The sequence below is a fragment of the Ceratotherium simum genome, chromosome 29, assembly GCF_057802395.1.
Source record: "Ceratotherium simum simum isolate JZ-2026a chromosome 29, ASM5780239v1, whole genome shotgun sequence".
Taxonomy (NCBI): Eukaryota; Metazoa; Chordata; class Mammalia; order Perissodactyla; family Rhinocerotidae; genus Ceratotherium; species Ceratotherium simum.
Genome location: NC_141928.1, coordinates 4,645,646 through 4,671,987, shown reverse-complemented (window position 1 = coordinate 4,671,987; position 26,342 = coordinate 4,645,646). Strand labels below are relative to the sequence as shown.

At 46.3% G+C, this 26,342-nt stretch overlaps 1 protein-coding gene across 6 annotated transcripts in view; it reads right to left on the bottom strand.

Moving 5' to 3' along the window:
- Positions 1 to 26,342, bottom strand: part of AK8 (adenylate kinase 8) — a 130,459-nt gene that overhangs the window by 88,380 nt on the left and 15,737 nt on the right. For 5 of the 6 annotated variants that reach the window (XM_004423607.3, XM_087418868.1, XM_087418867.1 and 2 more), the window contains one exon: positions 22,837 to 22,905. In XM_004423607.3, coding sequence (XP_004423664.2) covers positions 22,837 to 22,905 — 69 coding nt within the window. Of the gene's footprint in view, positions 1 to 22,836; positions 22,906 to 23,394; positions 23,536 to 26,342 lie in introns of those variants that run through there. The other variant, XM_087418871.1, reaches the window with a different exon arrangement.

The following is a 26,342-nucleotide window of genomic DNA, read 5'->3' as shown; positions in this document are numbered from 1 at the left end:
AGTGACATCAAATTGCTCCAGTGCCAGTGCCTTTGGTTTATATAAAACATTAAAATCTTAGCCTGCCCCATCATCTTAGGATGGCTTCCATATTCAACTCATCTGGAAGATAAGCAGCAAGAATTTTTATTTCAAAGTTTAATCTCAAACAACACGCAACACCTGCTGGCATCCCTGACCGCGCTCAAATATATGAATGTGGTCGGACGGGTTTTTCCTTAACCTGCTCCTCCCCATGGACTCCGCCATCCATGCAAGGCGAGCCTGGGCTTTGCCCAGCCTTCCTTTGTGCGTAGCCCAACAACGCATCTGCTCAGACAAGGCTGGAATGTGCAGGAGGGATTTTTCTAAATAACCAACAGTGTTGAGGTCTACCCTTGCTAATGAGTGACACATGCGTGACGTTTTTATAGAAATGTGCAGTTCCAAAAAAATCTGTACTCCTAGATCTGCAGGTTAAAACTGCCCAATGATCCCCAGGGTGTCAAAATTTGGTAAAGCACAGATGTGAACGTTCAAGAGGCTTTTTATTAGTTCCCAAATAGCTAGAAAGTATTTTAAAGTCAAATTCACATCAAATGTCTGTGGTGCCCCTGAAGCCACTCTGCAGAGGAAGACAGTTTGAAGACAACACTGTTCTATCCCCCAACGGACCAGTCCCACCCCAGCTCTGAGGCTGGGATGACGCCAAGATGACCCACTGCAGAGAGAGCTCGCTTTACACATTCACATTTAGTCTCAGGTTCAGACACAGTGGCCTCTGGTTGAAAGTGAAAGAAATGGATAATCCAACACTAAGTTAATGGGACCATTCCTCTCAAACATTTTAAAGCATGTCTGTGGTACAGACCCACCTCTTTAGAAGCAAGATTAGCTCTTGAGAGTATCAGTTTATCATGGTGGTAAAAAGCAGGGACTTTGGAATCAGCCTGTGCCACTGCCAGTTGTGTGACTTTACCCAGTCACTTCGACCCCTCTGGACCTTATTTTCCTAATCTGCAAAATGGGTACAATAATAACAATCCCTCTCATAGCTGTTGGGATAATTAAATAAGGTATACAAAGAAACAAACAACAACAAAATAAGCACCTGGCATTAAAGAAATGGCCCAATGTTAACCAGATTTATCATTATAATTTGAGTAAGATGAAATATGTTCTTTCTCTCTACCTACTTTCAAGAAGGAATCCTACTTAAGTTTGTAGAATTTAATATGAAGAATTCATTTAAAAAGGCAATCTCTTGGAAAGAGAAGTAACTGGCCTTCCAGATCTGAACTGAGGAATGCTTTCTAACTAAAGATGGCTTGGGAAAACACATTTCTATTAAAATGAGGGGAGTCTAGTGGGTTGCCGGCTACTGCAGACTGCTTAAGTGTGCCCATCCATTTGCCAGAGCCTGACCAGAAGGCCCTGCCCCAGGGGAGTTTGCTCCTCCAGAAACCACAGTCAGGAGCCACCTGGGACGCCAGCCTGAGCCCAGCACATGGGAAACAGGCATCACACTGCTACAGCGGGCTAAGAGCTTCAGTAGGAAGACCTAGGATCCAGTCACTCATCACTCCCTCCTGGTGGGTGCTGGCCACGCAACTGGTCACCTTCCCCTCTGTCCAACCGTCTCTGGTGTGTCTGGGTCACTTCCTTCAGAAAATACACTCCCATTCTTAATCCCTCTCTTCCAGTCAAAGTAGCCTTCTCCCTCCAGCTCAGTTCCCTGGGGACATTCACTCCCAACTGGCCCAGAGGCCAGGACCACTTCCAGAGACTAGACCCCATTCTGTTGCTCCAGGAAAAATCAAACCTAACCTACTGCTGACAAGGGAATGTGAGGAGGTCTATTCTGTCTCCAGAAGATGAGAATTCATCAGTCTAGATACTAGTGCATTCCACAGAGTCTCAATAAATAAGAGGCATACCAATAAAATACACATTTACTCTTGTATGCTAACCAATACTCTTATTTATAATTAGTATTATCGGTAGTCAGTGTGTTTAGAATGAAAATTGGGGGTAGTTAGTATGTTACAGGTTATAGCTTAAAATCATCCACTTTAGTTTCCACAGTTCTTTTAAATCCTATTAACTGACAGAATTGAGTCAGATGGGGACCCCTGGACCCCCAATTACCAGCTGTATGACTATTTCCTTGTCTGCAAAATAGGAATAATGCTGCTAGTGCCTGCACCTCACAGTGTTTAGGACGGGACGCAATGATGTACGGAAAGTGCTAGCACAACATCTGGCAGCCTGGAGGTGCTGGAGAAATGGGAGTTGCTCACTGTTTTTCAGCCTGCTGGCACACCATACATCATGCTTCCCATTGTTGACAGCTAACTGAAAAACTAAGTAACACTAAGAGCTTAGTAACGGGGAAACGAGGAACTGTGGCCCTTCTGCTCTGTCCTCCTAGTAGGCATTTCCAGCTCTCAGGAGGCAGGTCTCCACTCTGGCCTCTCAATCAGCCCTCAACCTGCCAAGCGTGACGTGGTTGCTGGTTTCAAGTTCAGTCTTGTTTCCTCTGCTGCTCAGAGTCCACTGAGAGCTGCTCAACCATCAGCTTCTGTCCCGCATCCAGGCATCTATCTTTCCTCCCCAGTGGCAGCGAGAGGGATCACAAGATGCATCCCATGCATCTGCCGCCCACAGGGCACACGGGGGCTGCTGCTCAGCATGAAGAGAGGTGGGCCACATGTGCCATTAACAAGCCCTCCATCACACCAACCAGGGCCAGCAACACCCACAAATGAGGGACCGATGAGGTCTACTCCCCAGGCTCCACCGCACCATGCCGGACCCTCAGAGCCCCTGCCTCGCTGTGATGCATGCCATGAGTTTTCTGAGCAGAGTTCAGACCTCCCCTCTGATGCCCTGGAATCCTAACTGCATTTGCATTAGAGGAACACACAGCCCCGGGCCCCAGCAGGGCTGTTGATCAATAAAACTGCACTCCTCAGAGGATGCAAGTGACATCTATAAACCCGTGAGTGTCAAAACAATGGCAAGAAAATCCTGTGTTCCTACTGTCAGAGGATGAAAGCCGGGTAATTAATGCCAGCCCAATGACACCACAAGGAGAAATAAAACAAACAGCTGGTGGTTCTGTAGACCAGAATCGGGCTCCTCTACTCCGTTAGCATTTCCACTATAAAATACTGACTCACGTTATGGGCAGGGAAGCATAAATCTGAGACCAAAAAGGAAAAAAGAAAAAAGACTCTAGAAACCTGTGAAGTAAACTTGAAACTTTTGGTTCCATAGTCAAAAGTACACTACATCATCTCCTCCTTTATCATGAAATCACTGAGAATCTCTGTGATATTAAATGATATTAGAAGAGGTTAACCTGTGAGTGGAAGGTATAATTTTGCATTTTATGTAAAGGAAACATTCCCCCCAGTCCCCCACCCCATTCTGGCAATTGTGGGGTTGGGGACGTGATCTTCCATTGTGCATAGGAGACCTTCCACCTGATGCATGGACATGGTCAAAGTTTGGCCAACCAAAGTTTTGCGTTTGATCATGGCATTCTTTCTTCTGCTCAAGAAGGGAGATTATGTGGAGCCAGACGTTTTGACCTTGATGGATTTCTAGAAGGTCTGTTTTTCTTTTAAGTAACACATGTATCCTTCCTTTAGAGCAGCAGTGGGTTTCCAGTGCTGCAGACTCCTTTTCTGTAAAATGGGAGCATTTCAATACTTACCACCTACCTGCACTGCTAGCCGCATGCCCACGAAAGCAGGTGCTCTGTTTCCTTTGTTCTGTTTTGTTCCTAACACAACATAGAACAGTGCCTGGCATACAGTAGGTGCCCATAAGTCTTAGTTATTGAAAACCTCATAGGACAGTTGTGCGAATCCCATCAGAAAATGCCTCAGAGCTGGCACTGTCTGGCACATATTATGTGCTAATAAATGCTGCCTACCCATTATTTGTGTCTTTATCTTGATGGACCAATTCTGCTTCCAGCACCTGTGTTTGGACTTTGTTCTGGCCTTCATTTTTATTCTTCCCGATCTTTACCATAACAAGATCACAGGCCTGATGAGTCGTGGGTGTGGGAGATCAAAATTTGGCCACCCTGAAATATATCTCTTTACCTTGATTGTTTTCTCTGAAGGACATTTGACCTCCCCCACTAACTGCCTAAAGAATTTGACATGGTGGCTCCTTCCTGGAACAGATCTTCTATCATGAAGGCTATAAAGATAATGCAAAATAGATGTTACAATGGGAGGGGCACCAAGCCCCTTTTATCAAAAATTCTCTCTCTCCCTGACCACATTATCTATAGATGACCCCGAAAAGAATTGTCCTCATGCCCTCTGAAGTCCCAGGCCAGTACCCACCCCCAACACGCTCCTCGCCTTTAGCTGCAATACTTAAGCAAGCAGCTTAGACAGAGGGATGAGTTGCTCATTTCTGAGTTTCTCCCATGTATACATGTTATTAAACTTGGTATTATTTTCTCCTGCTAACCTGTCTTGTTAATTATTTGGCCAGCCATACGAACCTTAAAGAAAAGGGCAGAGGGAGATTCTCTCTCTGTGCCCGACAGTTTTGGCGTAGTCGCCAGGAGCCACACTGGCTGGCAAGTTGCCTTCTCTGGCTGGAAGACCTGCCTTCTCCCTGGACTACTGCAGATGATGAGATACGGGAACGCCTGACGAAAGCCGGCAAAAGGTAAGACTTCTTACCACGTCAGCCTCCCGGAATCTCTATCCGCGGGCTCCGGCGGAAGGAAGTGGTGAGAATTTTTTCTCTTTCTAAATTTAGATTGGCAGGAGAAAATATTTGGGAAACTAGTTTCTTGTGCTTTTAGTGACTCTTGGTTTAAATTTGGTAGAGTACTCTTGGTTTTGATCTTGATCCCTTTTCCTCCCAGAGTAGTCTCTGTCTTGTTCTGTGTCCTGAGAACTTGACCAGTGAGAATATTCTCCTTGGTCTCCACCATACGGAAAGTGCATTTACCGGAGTGCACCTTGGTGGCCAGTCGAGTAGACTGGGCTTCCGAACTGTCTCTTTGTCCGGCTGTGCCAAGCTCTCAGGGGAGTTTGTCATAAAGGGCCCAGTCCATAAGGGCTTTTGTCATCTTAACCTTCATTCCTTGTTAGTGCTGGAAAAATCCCATTCCAGTATCGCCTGCCTGGTGTCACAGATTAGCGGGTCTGTGACTGGAGGCGTCCCACACTATTGTGGGAGACCGGAGACACCATCCTTACCGCCTGTGCAACGAAGGTCTTTACTTTCTCTGAATATCTTTGGGAGTGAATTCTGTGGATCATGGGGGCTACATCATCGCGCCCTCACCAGGGACGCCTCTTGCGTCCATGGTAAAGATTTATTCTAAGCATGGAAAGTTACCTCCGGGTCTTTCCTTAAAAAGGCTTATTGGTTCGAGTCGCTATTGGAATAAATATACAAATGAAGATCCTACTCGTCACTGGCCAGACAACGGATCCTTTGAATTGGAATAACTTCTAAATTGGGGAAAGAAAAAAAAAAGGTTTTGAGAGCTCTCACATAATTGCTTAATTGGTACCTAAGAATTAAGGCCAGAAAAAGGAAGGGAAAAATTTGACTAACCTTAAGACCTTGACTCAGGTTACAATTGAATTGAGAACATGTAAAAGTGTAAGTGTTGATAAGATTATAAAGGTTGGAATGTTTGAGCTAATTTTATATAAAGAGGTTACATCAACTTTGCCTGAGTATGTTTTAAAATGTCTGACTGGGAATGCTTCTCTTGTCCAAAATTAGAAGACCAAGACCTATTGATAAAAATCTTAATGATAACTATGTTTAAAGGTATAAGAGGTGATGAAATTTACATGAAATTTTGTAGGAAAAAAACTGATGTTATTTCTTTTATAGAACTGGTTAACAAAAATAGTAATTTAAATGATGGCTAATTTTACCTAAAGTCTTATAAAGTCTTGTAGGCAATCTAAATAATTATTGGAAATAACTAAATAGTTGTAAAAAAGATAAATGTTAGATAAACTTTAAACAATAATTATGTGTTATGGTGGTTACAGCTTCCAAACTCTTTTTGGTGACTTAAAACTTTAGAGTTTTGCTAAATTTTATGATAAAAATTCAATTGAGTATCTAGATCATTTCCAAATAACATATTAGACATTGATTGCTAAATGTACGTTTGTTTACTTTTGGCTTTTCATTACAGGAAAACTAAAAGGTGTTTTGGGTCTATTGGTAAACATGTGTTTTATTTAAAGATTGTACTATAAAGTAACATATTTCTAGAAGTTATGAAGTGTTCATAAATTTTCCAAGCCACAAGATACTAATGTAAAAGAAAGTTTATAATGGTTTACTTAGTTTTTACTTACAAATTAAGGTTTCTAAAGGTTAAAATTTCTAATTAGTATATGTGATTGAACCTACTAAATATTAAGAAAAATATGTCTGTGTACAAGGAAAGTAAGATGTATAAAGAAGGAACAAAGAATGGAAATATTCTGTTTGGTTGATTAAGAAAGATAAATTTGTCCTCAAGTACTAGGAGGGAAAAGAAAGACATGGGACAAATTCTGAATGTAAAAAGAAAGTTACAGGTTTGTGGAAGAGGAATTCTGGAAAAGGAGTTTTTGCATGGTCAAGTTGGCTAAGATTGAAATAAATTTAATTAAGTAAATGAGTTTTAATATCAGAAGTAAGCTGGTACAAAATTATAATTTGGTCTTATTTCTCTTAAAAGGATAATTTTCTTGAACTTGATAAAGAGGTTATAAAAGATTTTTCTTTACCTTTGAGTAAGTCTGCCTAAAAAAAACTTGTTGGGCTGGCTCCGTGGCTTAGCGGTTAAGTGCGCGTGCTCTGATGCTGGCGGCCCGGGTTCGGATCCCGGGCACGCCCCAAAGCACCACTTCTCCGTCCAACCCGAGGCCGAGTCCCACGTATAGCAACTAGAAGGAGGCGAACCTATGACATACAACTATCTACTGGGGCTTTGGGGGGAAAAAAATGAATAAATAAAATCTTAAAAAAAAAAAAAAAACTTGTTAAAATAATTTCCTACGTTCAAAAGACTGAGGTCTCTCTATTAAGGCTTTTTGGACTGTTAATGCTCTGTTTGCTTTGACTTTTTATATTTTTGACAAGCTCCCCAAAATTCATATCTTAAATAAAGTCTTTTTTTTACTTTGAGAATTTTCAAAGGGCCCTGGAACTTCTCAAAGAAATTTGCTCTCTTAAGGAGAAAGATACTAAACTTATTAGGTTGATTCAGTATGTTAAATTACATGGGAAGCATTGTCAGACAAGTGATGATAAGCCTGCTTAGGTGGTATTATGTGGGTAAATGTTATTCATATAGGTGTTTTAAAATTGTATAACATTACTGAAATTCTGATCTGTTCTGGTTATCAGTCATAATTCTGGTTATTATTATTTTAAAATGTTGTACGTCACAAAATTAACCAAATTTCTCTGTCAGTTGCCATTTTGAGGTCTTGTTTACAGATTTATTTCTTTGCTCTAATGCTTTTGCAAAATGTTTCAACTTCAGAAAAATTCATGGAAAGGACTCTGACATTTACACTGGAGTACAAACTCCAGTGACAAACTTTCTGATCATAAAACTGAACTTGGTAAAAAATTACAGAAATCTGATGGAGAGACTGATAACTTCATAAAGCTGCTAACAAAAAGATTGGGATCAAGAATAGATTACACAGGACTGAATGAACTGATAAAGATGATTATAATTTTTATGATTTTTCATTTGAAGTATTGCTGAATTTTTAATGTTTTGTTTTTTCAGATTTAAGGAAAACTTTTTCTCTTTTCTCCTGAGCTAGCTATGACATAACAATTTGGTAAATGATACTTTTGTAAGTAAAATTGAAATATTTATCCTTTTTCTCTCTATCTGATCCCTCGAATTTGGAAACTCTTAGTGAGTGAGTATTGTCGTTTTCATGGCAATATAGTTATTTGCATAAGTTCAATAAGAATCTGTTCCCCTTATAACAGGACACAATTGGAAACACTGGTTATATTACCAAGGTTGTGACTGGAACATCATATTTGCGATATAACCATACAGCTTTTGAGGAATGAAGATTGGACTTTATGGAATAAAGCCACGTGGAAATATTGGCCTGGTACCTTATGTTCCAAGCAGCACTTACCAGGATAAGCAAAGAATGTCACTTATCTGGCAGGTACAAGGAACCTCGAAATATTTTGGGGAAACCTCAGAAGAGAGGAATTCACCCAAATCTATAGGTATTGCAGGCAAAGTCTGATGACAAAATCCTTGGCTTGGCTTTCCTGGCCTCGAGAGACCTTTAAAGTTCAATCTGAGATTCCTTATAAAAAGTTCCAGCAAAGCAGATTTAAAAGAGCCTATGTGATCAACTGCTATTCTTGCTGTACTTATGTAAATAACTGGGCCAACTTTATTGGAACTAGACTTATTTTGCAAACTAGTTAGTTTTAATTTGGCCATCTTAATAAAAATGAGGGTGATTTTAGAGAGAAAAATTATATTTCAGTAAAAACTCTAGTATACATTTGCGGTTATTAGATCCTAGTTTTGTTGTCTTTTGAGGTTTTTGTTTTATATCTGTTGACTGGACTGGATCCTGATTTCTTCTAGTCTCCTAAAATATCTGGTTACAGATCTCCAAACTAATGTTTTTGATTTTTTTCCATCATTTTCATTTGGAATCACTGAGAACTGAACCTGCCCTTTTTCCTGAAGCCTTACAAACTGAAGCTGATGGACTTGATATAAACTTAAGAGATGACCTGACGACACCATCAGAGACATTTTAAACTGCAAAAGATACTTTGATGCTGACATCTAAAAATCATCTTAACTGGCTGTCCTCTGACCTCAGAAACTGGTTTACAATTTGCTCCAACCATTAACCTTGTTTTTCTTTTGTTTCCATAGAAATGCTTCTATTAAATACTTGATTGCTTGCTTCCACAATATAGGCGTAACCTTGAGAGCCCACCTGCATCACCACCTTCTGAAATGAACTTAATTGACCTGACCTATTATCAGGACTAAGAAATGTGTTCAGTGAGATGAAACAATCTACCAACTCAGCTTCTGGACTATGAAACTTCTTTAAGTTTCAAAAGGACTGTGAAACTTTAAGTTTCAAAAGGACTGTGAAACTTTTAGTTTCAAAGGCAGGACTGTGGGAGATCAAAATTTGGCCACCCTGAAATATATCTCTTTACCTTGATTGTTTTCTCTGAAGGACATTTGACCTCCCCCACTAACTGCCTAAAGAATTTGACATCGTGGCTCCTTCCTGGAACAGATCTTCTATCATGATGGCTATAAAGATAATGTAAAATAGATGTTACAATGGGAGGGGCACCAAGCCCCTTTTATCAAAAACTCTCTCTCTCCCTGACCACATTATCTATAGATGACCCCGAAAAGAATTGTCCTCATGCCCTCTGAAGTCCCAGGCCAGTACCCACCCCCAACACGCTCCTCGCCTTTAGCTGCAATACTTAAGCAAGCAGCTTAGACAGAGGGATGAGTTGCTCATTTCTGAGTTTCTCCCATGTATACATGTTATTAAACTTGGTATTATTTTCTCCTGCTAACCTGTCTTGTTAATTATTTGGCCAGCCATACAAACCTTAAAGAAAAGGGCAGAGGGAGATTCTCTCTCTGTGCCCGACATGGGCAAGGTAGTATTTTTCGAACTTGCTGAAGTAGAGGCCTGTTTACGTCCCATTTAACTAACCATGCGCTCTTGTGGACAGGCTTCATTTTTCACTCCTTTACTTTTGGTGGGCGGGTTAGGAAGACTTCTTGACCAGGGGAATGAGAGGAGACAGTTGGAACTCAGTAACCAGAAGGCAGAGTGGGGCGGCATTCCTGCACAGGCTTCCATTTGGCGGCACCAGGGGAGGATGCAAAGACACAGCAGGTCTAGTTTTTGTTAGTCAAAGTGTGGCTTCCACTCAGGTGGGGGCTCCGAGCATCACCGTTTAGGAAGCATAAAGAGATGCTGCAACACAACATGACTGAGGAGGGTACCGACCACCAGCTGAGCACCAATGCAGTGAATTCCTGCCTCAGTCATGCTAAAGGTCCCTTCCCCACAGCCCAGCTCAGCCTTCAAAGGAGGGAGCCACATTCTGTGTGCTTGGCTTCTTGCCTTATACTCGGCAACCTTCTGAACCAGTCCTAACCTCCAGAGCCATAGAACTCGATCCAAAGTGGAAGCTCACAAAATGAAAGAAAAACCAAGGCAAATGGAGAGAAGCCGGGGAGGCAGGCTCCAGCTGGTTTTGAAATTTCATTGATTTTTTTCCTCAGGCACCACATTTAAAAGACTGCTAATTCTCATCCAGGCAGGTACAAGGATGTTACAGAACTCACTCAAGTAATGACTCGGAACGCGTCCTGTGCGCGCCCCTGGTGGGTCACGAGCCGATCCCAGAAAGGTATAGGACTCTTCCCAACACACAGTGAAGCGGGCAGGAGCAGTAGTCTTCTCCCACCCAGAAGTGGTCCTACTTGTTTTCACCCGCTCATCTTGCACGGGAAAATCATCTTAGCTCTGCCTAAGTGACCTCAGGGCCAGGCACGGTGCTAAGAACTTTACTTGTATGAGCACATTTAACCAGAGAGCATGAGACAGCCTTGCTTCGGACGGTGCACTGAGCACCCCAGAGCCCAGGCGGCCGGCCTGCAATCACAGGGTGCTCCACATGGAGATGTGCCGAGGCCTGAGCAGCTCTCCCCACTGGGTGCTTCTGCCTTCTCCCTAGCTGCTGTCCACCAGCCTAGACATGCAAGGGATGGCTCAGGCCAGCAGAGGCTAACACGAGCCATCTGCAGAGCCCATAAATCACATTCCTGATGAGAGGAGGCCTCTCCATGGGTGCCTTTTCATGGGTGATAAAAATCCCATCGTCTGATAAGCCACCATAATTGGGCACAAGCCCTTCCTTTCCCTCACAGAGCCAGGGAGAAGGGTGACCATACCTTGAAACACTTCTTCTCTTTCTCTTAGCCAGATATTTTCCTGCCCACGAAATTCCACCTCAGTCTGGTTCTGGTGATGCAAAAATGCCTTTGTCAAAGGGCTGGCACAAGATCACAGAGTCCCCAGCTGAAGCCAGGCCTGGCAGCCAAGTAGCCAAGAACCTCAGTGTGGTGGTGGGTAAAGTGCCCCACTGGCCTGGCCCACTGGTCCTGATGAAGGCTAAGGCTCTTCCTCCATCCAGGCCTCAGTTTCCACTTTTGTAAAAGGTTTTAGGTAGGATGATTCCTTTTTTTTTTTTTTTTGCGAGGAAGATCAGCCCTGAGCTAACATCCATGCTAATCCTCCTCTTTTTGCTGAGGAAGACTGGCTCTGAGCTAACATCTATTGCCAATCCTCCTCCTTTTTTTCCTGAAAGCCCCAGTAGATAGTCGTATGTCATAGTTGCACATCCTTCTAGTTGCTGTATGTAGGATGCGGCCTCAGCATGGCCGGAGAAGCAGTGCGTCGGTGCGTGCCCGAGATCCGAACCCAGGCCGCCAGTAGTGGAGTGAGCCCACTTAACCGCTAAGCCACGGGGCCGGCCCAGTAGGATGATTTCTAAAGACAGTATTTTTTTTAAAAAAATAAGACATGGGCCGGCCCGGTGGTGCAGCGATTAAGTGCACGTGCACTGCTTCAGCGGCTGGGGGTTTGCAGGTTCGGATCCTGGGTGCGCACCAATGCACCGTTTGTCAAGCCATGCTGTGGCGGCGTCCCATATAAAGTAGAGGAAGATGGGCACAGATGTTAGCCCAGGACCAATCTTCCTCAGCAAAAAGAAGAGGACTGGCAACAGATGTTAGCTCAGGGCTGATCTTCCTCACAAACAAAAAGACAAGACAAATTGAAATTCATCCACAAGGCACGATTACTTTAACGATATGCTTTTACCTAATATTATAAAATCAAGCGTCCTGGTGGTTCATCCTTGTTCCAGTTGATTAAAGGAATGAAGAGGGAGGACACAGGGTCCTTGGTCTTGGCATAGGGCACCAAGATCAAATTGGAAGACTGGTTCTCAAAAACTTGAACACCGGGTCTTGGGGTCAACTCCACCCTCGGGGTGCAGCAGTTGCACATGGTCAAGCTGTAGGAGACCAAGGCCAAACGGGAACCTTGAAAGCACTGATAACGGAAAACAATTTTAAGTGATGAGGAAAGTCACTAAACAGATCTCCACAATTCACATAAAACCAAGCCAGGGCAACAACCAAGAAAATTCTCCCCAGAGAAGCCTTAGGACAAATACGTTCCTGTTGTCGAAACCGTCATGAGGACATTCAGATTTGATTGCATAGTTGTGTTGGACTTGAAACATCTGCCCTTCCTTGGGCCAATAGCAACTTGGGATAGTTGGGACAGTTTCATTGCCATGGTGGTGCATAACTGGGGAATTATCTGGATGGCATTCATTCACTCATTTCATAAATATTTCCCAAGCTTGGGGCCGGCCCCGTGGCTTGGTAGTTAAGTGCGCGTGCTCCGATGCTGGTGGCCTGGGTTCGGATCCCGGGCGCGCACCGAGGCACCACTTCTCCGTCCATCCTGAGGCCGAGTCCCACATACAGCAACTGGAAGGATGTGCAGCTATGACATACGGCTATCTACTGGGGCTTTGGGGGGAAAAATAAATAAATAAAATCTTTAAAAAAAAAAAAAAAAAATATTTCCCAAGCTTGGAGTCTGTGCCAGGTACCAAGTGAGACGCTGGGGGATTCTGCAGTGAATAGGACAGATGGGGCCCTCCCAGAACTCACATTCCTAATTACAGCTGTGGAAGAGCAGAGGAGAAGAGCAGGATGCTGTGAACTCATGTAGCAGGAAACCCAGCCTCACCTGGGGCTGGGCGAGGTCAGGGGGGCCTGCTTGAGGAAGTGACTTTAACCTAAGACTAAGGAATGAGAAGCAGCTGCCCACCTACAGCGTGGGGGTGTCTCTGGCAGTGAAAGGAGCACGTGTGTATTAGTTTTCTATTGCTGCATAACAAATTGTCATGTTCTTAGTGGCTTAAAACAACACATTTATTATCTCAGTTCCTATGGCCAGAAGTCTGAGCACTGCTTGGCTGGGTTCTCTGCTCAGGGTTCTCACAGGACAGCAAGCAAGGTGTCAGCTGGGCTGCATTCTCATCTGGAGGCTTGACTGTGGAAGAACTGCTTCCAAGCTCACTCAAGTTGTTGACAGAATTCACTTCCATGCTGCTGTAAGACTGAGGGCTCTGGTTTCTTGCTGACTGAAAGCTGCCCTCAGGTCCTACAGGCTGCCCATGAGGGCTTCTCCAACGTGGCAGTCTACTTCATCAGCCAGTAAGGAGCATCTTTCTCTCTGGTCTGCTAAGGCAAAGTCTTAGATAATCTATATAATGCAGAGGGATGAAGCTGGGCTGCAGGCAGGCCCAGGCCTCACAGGGCTTTAGGGATGCATGCCAAGATGGATGGGAATCAGTGGAGGGACACAGTAAGGTGTTTTAAAAAGACAAATGCTTCTCTATGAAAGGATGTTCTTTCAAGAGTGTTAAATCAGTTGCCTCCAGGGAAGGAAACTGGGTGGCTGGGGGACAGGAGTGGGAGGGGAACTTGGGTACCTTTTGACTTTTGAGCTATATAAATGTATTGCAGTCAAGAAATAAATTCATTCTTTTTTATAAAGTGATCCCTCCAACGGCAATATGAAGAAAGGATTAGGAAGAAACTAGGGGAGCTGCAGGGAGATGGATTAGGTGCCAAAGAAAGGAAAGGGATTCTTAGTAACCCAGAGAACTGGAGAACAAAGGTGACTATGGGGAAGGTAAGACTTGGAATCTCTGGTACGGAGCCTTTCCACTCAAGTTCCCTGAACTCGCTGCCTTATTTCTTAGCCTCCCTTTGCCCTATAGATGTGAACAGGAGAACTCTCAGACTTCAAGAACCTGACTGTCCCTAAGAAAGGCCAGTGGGTCCCCAACAGGTAGAGCCCACCTCCTTTTGATAGTTCCAATACAGAGTGCTAATGTCTCTTTCTCTAATGCAGTTGATGGTCACTTCAAGGAAATTCTTCAAAGAGATTGCATTAGACCAAAAAAAAAAAAAAAAAAAGAAAAGGAAAAACCCCAACATTAACTACAGAATCCTGACGGGCTGTGATTGCATTCTTTTTCCCTGAACACTATTCCCTGCTTCCTTTTGTGCTCTAAATTACCAATTCCAGTCCCTGTGTAGTGAAATAATAATAATTACCATATAAATGAATATGCATATGTGTCATTTTTCTCCCTAAAAGCAAGAAAGCCTGTTTATTTTGGATGAGGGTTTGTTTTCTTTCTGAATAACCAAAGCATATAATTAAGAGCCTCACCTCTTACTCTTGAAATCCTGTCTCCACTGGGAAGAGATGAAAAAGGTACTGGATGCCCCTTGAAGCTCAGAACAAATTTTAAAAGAAATTAAAGGAGATATTTCTTTGCTCTGCAGGTAACGATGGCTTGGACCTGCTCAGAATACGAATGTAAGGCTGGAAGGGGCTTCAGTGCTCAAGCCCAAGCCCGTCATTTTACAGATGGAGAAATGGAGGCCTCAGGAAATGAAGCACTTGTGAGGGGACACAGCCACACGTTGGTGGGACGGGAACAGAGGGGCAAACACACGACTCCGTGTTTGCCTCTCAGCCCTGGGTCTGACTGTGGGGCCTTGAGGAAGACTCTGCAAGTCTTAGGGTCTGCATCCCTAAAACAGGGGTGAGGACAGTCCGCCTCCGTGGGCTGTTGTAAAGACGAAACGAGATCATGCACGCGGCACTCAGCCCTCAACACCCCATCCATGGTCACCATCAACGGAATAATAATCACTACTTCTTGGCATAGTGCACCTTCAATGTAGTGTAGTGGCCAAAGTGGCAGACCCAGCGTTCCAAGTCTCTGGAATCCAGACAACACCTACCACCATCATCAAAACAGTAATAATAATGATAATTAACACCATTATCAATATTAATAAAAATAGTATTAATTCAGCCAATAGTATTAATTATAATGCACAATATAGTCATATAGTACAATGTAACTAATAATAATATCACTTATAATTCATTAATAACACTCTTATTAATGTTATTACCATTCTGATGGTGGTGGCAGCTGTCGACAAGGACTTGGGACACCTGGTCTCACACTTAGCCCACACTGCAGGTACACTGTGCAGAGAGGCTGGGCAGATAAAGCTTTTAGATAAGCTCAAGAAACTTTATAGAAGCTGAATACGCATTTGAGAGACTATTTTTGATCACTGAGGGCAAGTTTTGGATGTCTAGTTGAAATCACAGAGAGAACCACCATATTCTCCCTAGAAACCATGACTCAGTGAGTTATGGAGGTTCTTTTTTAAATCATATGCACAAACCAGCCCAGGCCAGCTGGCTCCTGTGTCAGGCATGAGTTCCCGGGGGGCATCTCACTGTGGAACGCACCCCACACCCCAACCCCACCAGTCTACACCTCTGAATTCCAGGTTGAACACTTACATAGAAATATTTCACTTGGGATGCAGTAACTTATAAAAATAAGTTACAAAAAATAAGCTTGTTTCACAAATTTCAAGATTGTGAAGGATGGCGTCTTTGGGGGTCGCTCAGCAGTCCAGATGCTCTGGCTTCCATGCCAGTTGGTTGAGGTTCACCAATAATATGACAGTGGGTTCCTCCCTTCCTTTATTTCCTCCCTGCCTGCCTCCATCACACCCTCAGCCTTCCACCCAGCTCTGGGGTGTGGACCGGAGACAGGGGCCCGCAGAGGCACCCTTCCCTCCTTGTAGATACATCCTCTTTGCTGGCATATCTGCCAGGCCCCACGCCAGGACCGCTTTCTGCTGTATTTCCCAAGCACCCATCTCTAGCTAGCACCATGACTGCATGTTTTACTTATTTATTTGGTTTACTGCCTGTCTCCCCGCGGTTAGAATCTGTGTTCCTTGAGAGCACAGCGTTTAACTCTTTTGCTCACTGCCGTGGCCTTTGTTGCATAAGAGAATAAACAAATAAACAAACAATCGCCTTTAGGAAACTCTGGCTGGTGGGGCAACAAATCCTGGCAAGGCATTTGGTAAGCACAGTGACGGAGGGAGCCAGCAGACCTCTGGGCCCCACAGAGAGCACACAGCCATTGCCCGGTCTTGGAGCTCTCTGCCGGGGCTGCACAGCAGGGCCCTGTGGCCAGGAGTCAAGTGCCTGCCCCGTGCTCCTGCACTTCACCAGCCTGGGTCCTCATGCCAGCCCTGCTGCTCCAGCTGTGTGGCTTTGAGTGTACCTCAGGTCCTGCATCTGTAAAATGGGCACAATAATAATAACACTGTCCTGGCAGGGTCATGTGAGGATGGGTAAGGAGCTGGGCATGGTGCCTGGTCTGAGGCACTGGCTTTTCTCTGGGCCAGGTGGAGGGTCTGAGCAGAGAAGCTGGGCTTGCTCTACTGCTTGCCAGGCCCCAGGGCCTCTTGCGTTCCAGTGGTCAGCTGGGCTCAGGCTCCAGACCTCTGCTGCACCAAAGCAGCCTGTCAAAGTGAACATTCTTGACCGTGAGGGAGGGCCTGCAAGCAGAACCACTGGGACACAGCAGTTCCTGATGAAGCTCCTGGATCACAGGGTGGTTGGGGGTCCTAAGTGTCTTAAAAGGAAATCTGAACTAGGCATGGGAAAGCCCTAGCTGCCTTTGCTGACACCGTGACAGACCATGGAGCCATCTCTGCTGGGACTTCTGGTTGGCAGGGGTGTGACCTCGGCTCATGAGTCGCCCACTTTCCTCAGGGCAAGTGTGATTCCTGGGACAGGAACTAAAGAATTACTCCTCTCCCATGTGTTCAGAGCCACAGCTAATCACGCTCATAGTCCTGGTTCCAAGAGCTCTTGGCATATTGCATTCGCCTGATGTGCAAGGCTTTATCCAGTTGTGCTTTTAAATACAGCCCCCAGCCCGCTGAGGGGTTCCAGTCTGAGTGATTTGGGTACACTCATACCAAAGGAGTAGCACCCCTCAATATTTGGCCAAACAGGGTGAGCACTGCTGGTGAAAAGGAGGAACAGCTTAGCTCTACAGAGCAAAGAGAGGAGAAGCAGACCCAAATGCCTCCCGTCTGCTGATCGGCAGTGCAAGAGTTTAATTCGACTTGGCAAACTCGTAATCAATTATGGATTAAGGCTTAGAACATTTTGTACAGGAAAGTGCCAGCCCGTTTCCAGTGACTGAGGACCTTTTCCCCTCCCCTTTATTCCTTGAGAAATGATTGTTTTGGCATTTCCTAGATAAGACAGTGACTGATTTATGGGTCAGTTTTAAGAAGAGTTGATCTGAGGTTGGTTGAACTAAGAGTATCGAGGAGGGGCTGTATTCCCAATCCCTGCCTCGTTCTGCCTGCGTTCCCTCTGCACACCACTCCATCCCCATCTCTAGAGGCTTCTGTAACAACTGAACCCTCTGGGCCTGATTTTCCTTCACACTGTGGCCCCATCACAACCCTTCTCACAGCCTGCCTTGCTTTGGTCATGTGAGGCTCTGTCTCCAACTGCAGATGGTGAGCCCGAGGCCCATGGGACCACGTTGCTTGCAGGGGATTGAGGAGGAGGGTGCGTGGATGCAGGGAGAACGGTCCCAGCAGCAAGGGCAATGCAGTGCCTGCAGGGGGCACTTGACTAGAGTGGGTGAATTGAGCCAGGTGGACTTGGGAGCGGGGTGAGAAAGAGGGAACTTGATTAAAATGAAAGATTATGGTTAAGTGGTCTTTTCTCTAACATTCCTGGAAGGTGGAAGTTTGCTTTTTATTTAGAACTGAAGAGAAAGGGCAGAGTGTTTTTATGATCATGTGAAAGTATCATTTAGAACAGGAGTCGGCAAACTGGAGCCCCGGGGCCAAAGCCAACCTGCTGCCTGTGTGTGTAAATAAAGTTTTACTGGGATAACCCATGCCCTTTCCTTTCCGTATCACGTACGGCAGCTTTCACATTACATCAGACTTGAGTAGTTGCAACAGAGACTGTATAGTCTGCAAAACGTAAAATATTTACTATCTGGCCTTCAGAGAAATAGCTTATTTACTCCGGATTCAGAATGGCCTCTCAGCTTTGGGCCCTTGCCTGTGCCCGGGCAGTGGGAGACCATCAGCTCACTGTGAACAATTTGAGGTCAGAGGAAAACACGCTGTTCAAATCAGATTCTGAAACCCAGGGCCGGCCCCGTGGCTTAGCGGTTAAGTGCGCGCGCTTCGCTGCTGGCGGCCTGGGTTCAGATCCCGGGCGAGCACCGACACACCGCTTCTCCGGCCATGCTGAGGCCGCGTCCCACATACAGCTACTAGAATGGATGTGCAACTACGACATACAACTATCTACTGGGGCTTTGGGGGAAAAATAAATAAATTAAAAAAATCTTTAAAAAAAAAAAAAAAGATTCTGAAACCCAGAGTGAAGCTCGTCTGTGGCCCTCTGGTGAGTTAGACTCACGTGGCTGAGGACCATGCCGAGCAAGCCTATGAGAACTGCTATTTGTTCAACACTGCACTGGAAAGATGTACAGTTATCTTCCCCGATTTGGGCCTCTCAATTAATTTTTAAGCAAGAGTGTGTGTGTGTGAGAGCACACGTGCACATATCTGTACGTTAAGAAAAAAAGCACACAAGTTCTGGTTCTGGGCAAGATGGGGTACGCACACCCCAGCCTGTCACTCCCCCTGAAAGCAGCTAGAACACACGGACAGAATGCATGGGGCAGCTATTTGAGGACTCAGAAAAGGATACAGTAGTAAGTGAATTAGGGAAGAAGAGCAGAATTCAAAATATCATCAAACAAGTATTTCCTAGCCTGGTCCTCAGGCAGCCTGAAACCTGAGATGGGCAACAGGTAGGGACAGAGAGAGGGCCAGGAGGAGCCCTCTACTTCTGGCTTGAGCAGTGGGAAAGGGGACTCCTAACGCTCAGAGAGTGGGGGAAATCTCCGAGTGTTTTTTCTCTTTTCCCTGTTTGCTTGCACTCCAGCCCCCAGGCAATCTTGCAGCAGTAGCAGTGACAAAGGGAGCCTGCAGGTGCCTGAAACCCTGAGGGAGCAGGGGACCCTTCCCCTCCAGTCTCTAGAGAATGGAGCAAAACCCCATAAATGTTTCCTTTCACTGTCCTCCCACCACTTGGCCCTGGTCACAAGTGTAGTCACAGGAAGCCTGTGGCAGAGCAGGGTAAATCAAGTCCCAGCTGTCTGGCTAGAAGACCAAAAAGAACACCAGGGAACCAGAAGTCACCATGAAGATGGCAGAGGGAGAGCTCAGGAAAGCAGCCAAATAAAGTTGTGCATGGACTCATGGGTGCCCCCTCAAGCTGTGCATGCATGGGTCTGACCTTAAACCACATTCCAAAGACACTGAGACACCAACTATAGCGCAGACCACTGCCCAGGCCCCACTGAGCGGCATACACACAGCACAGAGCTGCAGAGCACTGCACAGCACTGCCAAGACTTGAAAGCAGAACTGACGCCAACACCACAACCCAGAGAAGGTGGCTGGAATTCGCGGCCTGAGCACAGCTGCATCGATGGCCTGCTAAGTCAAAAAGATCAACATTTGCCATAGGATTCAAATAAGACCCAGAGTCGCACAGCAATATGAAAAATGTCCAGAAACAAAATTACTTAGCACAGCAAGAACCAGGAAAACCTCAGCTCAGATGTTAGAATTACCCAAGACTCTGAAGCAGCTATTATTAAAAAACAACAACGGGGCCGGCCCCGTAGCTTAGCGGTTAAGTGCGCGCGCTCCACTGCTGGTGGCCCGGGTTCGGATCCCGGGCGCGCACCGACGCACCACTTCTTTGGCCATGCTGAGGCCGCGTCCTGCATATGGCAACTGGAGGGATGTGCAGCTATGACATACAACTATCTACTGGGGCTTTGGGGGGAAAAAAATAAATAAATAAAATTAAAAAAAAAAAACACAACAACAAATCTTAAACAAATAAATGCATGGACAAATGGAAAGTCTCAGCAAAGAAAGAGAAGACAGAAGAACCAAATAGAATTTTTAGAACTAAAAAATACAATAATCAACATACAAATTCACTGGATGGGCTCAATAGTGGACTGGAGATGAGAGAGGAAAGATTCAATGAGCCTGAAGATTGTTCAATACAAATCATCAAATCTTATCAACAGAGAGAAAAAAAGACAGGGGAAAAAAAAGAGTAGAGCTCCAGGGACCCGTGGGAGAATACCTAAAGGTCTGACGTTCACGGCATTGGAGTCTCGAGAGGAGAAAGAGAATGATGTGGAAAATTATGTGAAAGTAATGGCTGAAAACGTCCCAAGTTTGGAGGTAAACATAAACTTATAAATTCAAGGAATTCAGCAAACCCCAAAAAGAATAAATCCAAAGAAATTCATGCCCAGACATATCATAACTAAACTGCTGAAAATTCCAAACAAAGAAACCAATCTTGAAAGCAGCAAGAGAAATGATGCATTACTCATAAGACTTTGAATGACTGTGGCTTTTTCAACAGAAACCACAGGTTAAAAGTCAGTGGAACATTTATAAAGTGCTGAAAGAAAAAACTGTCCATCTAGAATTCTAAGTCCAGAAACAGATATCCTTCAGGAATGAAGGCAAAATAAAGACATTCTCAGATGAAGGAAAATCAAGAGAATTCAGTGCCAGCAGACCTCCTCTAAAAGAATTGCTAAAAGAAGTTTTTCAGACAGAAAGGGACACTTGGAATATGAAGAACGAAGGAAGAGCAACAGAAATGCTAATACCTGGACAAACATAATAGACTCTTCTCCTCTGAGTTCTTTAAAATATGTTTGATGACTGAAAGCAAAAAGTTTAACATTGCCTGATGGGACTGCAATGTACACAGATGTAATAATACATACGACAGCTACAACACAGAGGAGAGTAAAGGGGCTATATTGCATATTCTGTTTGAAATGGTAAAATACTGACTCTAAATAGACTGTGAAAAGGTAAGTCTGTATATTATAATTACTAGATCATCCACTAAAAAAACTATACAAAGAGATATAGCAAAAAACACAAGAGAGGGCTGGCCCCATGGCTTAGCGGTTAAGCGCACGTGCTCCACTGCTGGTGGCCCGGGTTCGGATCCCGGGCACGCACCGACGCACCGCTTCTCCGGCCATGCTGAGGTCGCGTCCCACATACAGCAACTAGAAGGATGTGCAACTATGACATACAACTATCTACTGGGGCTTTGGGGGAAAATAAATAAATAAATAAAATTATAAAAAAAAACACACAAGAGATAAATTAAAATGGAATACTAAAAAATGTTCAAATAATTGATAAATTGGACTTCATTACAATCAAAAACATTTGCTCCGTGAAAGACACTGATATGAGAACAACAAGACAGCTGCAGACTGGGAGAAGATCTGGAAAATGGGGAAGTAATGGTGCTGACTGAATAGGGTTCCTGTGAGGATCTGAGGACTCAGTGCTTCAGATCCCCCACCCTCTCCACCCCTCTTTTCGGGTTAGGTCCCCAATTCCAATGTGTGGAGCTGGCGTGTGTGTTTGGGGAGACGGTTCCCACACCACCAACAAGCAATTCTAGGACCCCAGTTGGATGTCCTACGTTTCAACTCAATTCTGACGCTATCTGCCAGGAGACAGCATCAGATTCCACAGGTTAAGGGCTCAGTCCCACAAGACTGGCCCGCCATTCCCCACGCCCACTTCAGATGCCAGTAGCAAGTCCAGGTTGTCACCTATACTTTGGACCCACTGGCTATAAATCAGAGATTCCCAGGACTCATCCTCTAGTTCAATTAATTTGCTGGAGTGGCTCACAGAACTCAGAGAAACATTTTACTTACTAGATTACTGGTTTATTATAGAGGATATAATTCAAGAGCAGCCAAATGGAAGAGATGCACAGGGCGAGGTATGGGGAAAGGCGCAGACCTTCCATGCCCTCTCCAGGAGCACCACTCTCCCAGCACCTCCACGTGTTCACCAACTCGGAAGCTCTCAAACTCCATCCCTTTGGGTTTTTAGGGAGGCTTCATTACACAGGCACGATTGATTAAATCATTGGCCATTGGTGATTGATTCAACCTCCAGCTCCTCACCCCTCCCCAGAGGTCAGAGGGTGTGACTGAGAGTCCCAACCCTCCAATCACAGGGTTGGTTCCCCTGGAAACCAGCCCCCATCCTTAGGTGCTTCCAAAAGTCACCTCGTTAACATAACAAAAGGCACATTTACCGCTCTCCTCACTTAGCAAATTCCCAGGGTTTTAGTTAGCTCTGTGCCAAGAACAGGAAGAAGACCAAATACACATTTCTTATTATAAATCACAACATCACAACCCCCTTCGGTGCCCCAGAAGGCTGACCTGGACCCCCTGCCCTCTGGCTTCATTGGGTCTGGCCAAGGCGGGCACTGGCAGGAGATCAGAGGATGAAGGACAGCTTGGGGTACTCCCCAATTCTCCCTCTGCCCCTCCAGGTCCAGAGGTGTCCAGCTCCCTGTGCTGCTGGTCTCAGGCGGCTTCACTGGCCCTTACTGGTTGCCTTTCTCCCCTACACTTCAGCAACTACCCTTTCAGTAAAGGCTCTCCTGTGACCCCCTGGGGCGGACCAGCTCTTTCCTATAGGAACCCCGATGGAGACCCCAGACTCCACCTTGTTATTTTCCCTCCATCCAAGGTGGCATCCTTCGTGGAGTTCCAGTTTGTCTGTTTCTACCCTATTCTGCAGGTCATCTCTGCTCTAGAACGTGAACCCACGTCCCCCCTCCCCCTTTATCTGGGAGCTCCAAGCTGGCTCCACGCAGGGCCTCTTACCCGCCTGATGCAGTCCTCCTCACTCAGGCGGTCCCGAATCAGTCTGACAAGCTGCATGCTGGGCACTGTCTAAAGGAAAGATGACATGAAGAATGAAGGCTTGAACTTGTGGATTGAGTTCAAAGGACACATAATGGGCAGGCCAGTAGGCTCAGCTGAGAACTGAGGACCTGGCTGTGTTGACACGAAATTTCTCCAGGTCCCTGACTAATGCCCGGAAGGCTCTGTTGAGCCCAGGCCCACCTTGTGGCCTTGCCCCCCTTCAGCCTCCACTGCCCCCACCACCTGCCCTGAGCTTCATTCTGCACTGACCACCTCTTTGACGCCCCCCCAACACACGTGTGCACCGACCTCCAGGCTCTTGCTTATCCTGTGCCCCCACCCAGATGCTCTGCCCCACTCCCACTTGAGCGGCTCCAGGAGCCCTCTGAGCCTCAGCACCAAGTGCCGCTGCCTACAGACAGTGCTCTCTGAGCCTCCCCAGGCTGGGTGGGGCTTAAATTTGCATTTCTAACAAGTTTTCAGGTGATGCTAAGGCTCCTGGTCTGGGGACCATACCTGGAGAACCAATGTCTTACGCACACTCAAGCACCCAAGAGCCCTACCCTACATGGGAGAAGTTGCTGGAAAGGAAAGGTGTCTTTCTGCCAGTGCCCACATCCTCCCAGCTATCCGAGGAAACCTCCCCAGGCTGGTGAGGGAAGGGGGTGGACAGGGAGCACCTCCCCTCCGAACTGCTTCCATCCTTTTCTGGCCCCCTGTGGCCCCTCCCTACCCCAGGCAGAGCCAGGGTCCTTCCTGAAGCCGGTTTCCCAGGAGTCATGTCCTTCCCTGACAACACCCATTCAGGAGGCAGCATTCAAACAGGTACTGGGCGTGGGGGGGAGGGGGTGCAAGCCAGTCAAAGAACATGGGTTGAAAGGCTACAGGTCTGGTTGGGGCACAGTGCCCCCCGCAGTCTGCACAGCGGGGTACAGGCCGGTGGCTTTGAGCGCAGCCCCTCCCAGGTGCCCCCCGCAGCTCCCGCCTCCGGCTGTCTCGATGCCAGCTTTGATGTGTCACGTCAGCAGTGGGGGTTTCCAGGGGGCCGCTTCTCGAAGCCCCGCGGAACTGTCTTCGCAGGAATCAGGAGGCTCCCTTCTTCCAGAGCTCCGCCATGCTCTCCCGCCCCAGCCCCCCAAAGCTTGGCTTTCTGAGGAGAATCAGGGACAAACTGACAGAGCCCGGTGAAGGCCCTGCGGGTCAGAGAGAAGGCTCAGCCCAGTGCAGGCCCCTGACCCCTCATCTCCCTACTCAGTGGCAACGAACACCCAGCCTGCTTCCTTGCCATTAAGGGCAGAATTGGCTGCGTTGGCTCCAATTTGGACCTTTCTCCTTCCAGCTCCAAACGCCTGGGGGCGCGGGCAGAACCGCTGACCTGCTAACCTCAGAGGTGCCGCCCCTCCCCTGAAGGATGTTGCTGTTCAGAGGCATCCAGGTATGGAGGTTGAAACCTGGCTCTGCCTCCTGGGGCGCCTCCCTTAACTTCTCCAAGCCTGGGCTTCCTCACCAGGATGACAGGAGCTGGTGTGTTCCCATCACCAGGCCCCACTCTCAGAGCCCCTAATGTCCCTGTGTCACCTTTGGGTGATGCTCACTCAGGAGTCATAGGCATTTTGATCTACCTCTGGAGCAGAGTGGGGAGGGGAACGGTTGAGACTCCTGGAATGCCCAACTCTGCCCCTTCTCCCTAGGGGGCTGCTAGTGGGGGAGGGCAGCCCCGAACTTGGACTTGAGCTCACTTAAGAATGGATCAGAGAATCTTGTAAAGACAACTCTCATTTCCAAGTTCCTGCTGCTTCTCAGGGTTGTCAGAGGGGGTTTAGCTGGCAGGAACTCGCCTAGTTCTGAAGGGCAGAGACTGGAAAGGGGGACAGGAGATGAGAGGGAGAGAACAGGAGACATGGTTTTGAAGGAAGAGCAAGACCCCAGCATGTGGCACGCGACCGGCCCACAGAGTAGGGTGGCCCAAAAGAGAGGCTCTGAGTGGGAAAGGCCAATGAACTTTAAGAGGAGCTGCAGAGACTGGTCCTTGGGTTTATCTGACCCCATCCTGGGCTGTCATTACCTCCACCACCCCAAACTGCCACAAAGGCCTGTTCCACACCACTGCCTTGAGTGGCTGGCAGGGAGGATGGAGCGTGAGGGCTCCTGCATGCTCTGTGTCAGCACAGCCTCCAGGACAGGGAGCAGCAAGGCCGGAGACGATAGTGAAGGGATGGAGATGATCCAGAGGACCTGGAAGCAGGAGCTGCTGGGCAATCCCAGAAATACTTGGAGGGAACTGTGTTTCTTTGTGTAGACAGAGGTGGGATGAGGGCACAGTTCTTATTTGCATATTAAAGAAAATGGTGACTCTGACAGCTGGGCACTTGGGTACATAGGGTTACATCAGATTTTAAATTTTTAAACGGAATTGAAGTTAGGAATTAAACAGAACTGAAGTGAGGAAGAACCCAGCTTTGGCTCCTTCCTGTCTGACAAGCCTTCAAAGCTTGGGTCACTTATTCATTCAACAAACACAGGCTGTTCTCCTCTAAGGCAACAGTTGCATTCAAAAGAAACCTTGATTTAGCAATAGTTGTGCTGCAGAGGTAACTGCAGTAAGAAAGGGAGAGTGGTGTCTAGGGTGGGCTCCCAGCTGGCCAAGCTAGAATTCCCTGGGGAGCATTTTTAAATTCTGATGCCTGGCCCTACTTCGGGGGATTCAGACTAAATGAGTCTGGTGGGGCCCAGGTGAGTCTAATGTGCTGCTAAGGCTGAGAGCCTCTGGACTAGGCAGTTTCAAATTTGCAAATACGTATTCTTCCTGCCAGGATTTCAACAGTAAAGGTTTTCTTTTCTCAGGGCGGGAAAGCATTCCAGCAGAAAAGGGGAAGGCTCAGGTGTGCCTGATAGAGGCTGTGGGTCTGGGGAAGCTGGAGGAGGCCAACCGGAAGCAGGGCGTCCTGTGTGCTTGGTTAGAGGGGCATATTTGGCTTTCTCTGGTTGGTCATAAGTTGGAAGTAGAGACAAAAATTAGGGAAGCTGGAAGTTATTAATTAAGTCTTGGACATTTGGGGCTGATTGTTACAGGGCTATTGCGCTTCCCAGATCAAACTAGAGACAGCAGTCTGACTTCCTCCAAGTCTCACTTACAGCTCGCTGGCTTCCTGGGCTGCTTACTATAGATAATGGGTTGGTTTCCTGGGCAGGTTGCTACAGGTTGTGGGTCAGAGTTCTATTTTTATATACAGTCTGGTCATCGTATATTCAGTCCCTTAGCAGACACAGACTAAAACATCTATGGATGAAATGAAATGTTGTATCGGTTTGCTTTCAAATGACCAGGGGCAGGGGGATGGAAGGGTCAACATGAAACTGGATTGCCATTATTCTGATACTGGTTGAGCTGGGTGATGGGTCCATGAGCGTTCTTATACTATTCTCACTGCTTCTGAATATCTTTATAACACTTCATTATAAAC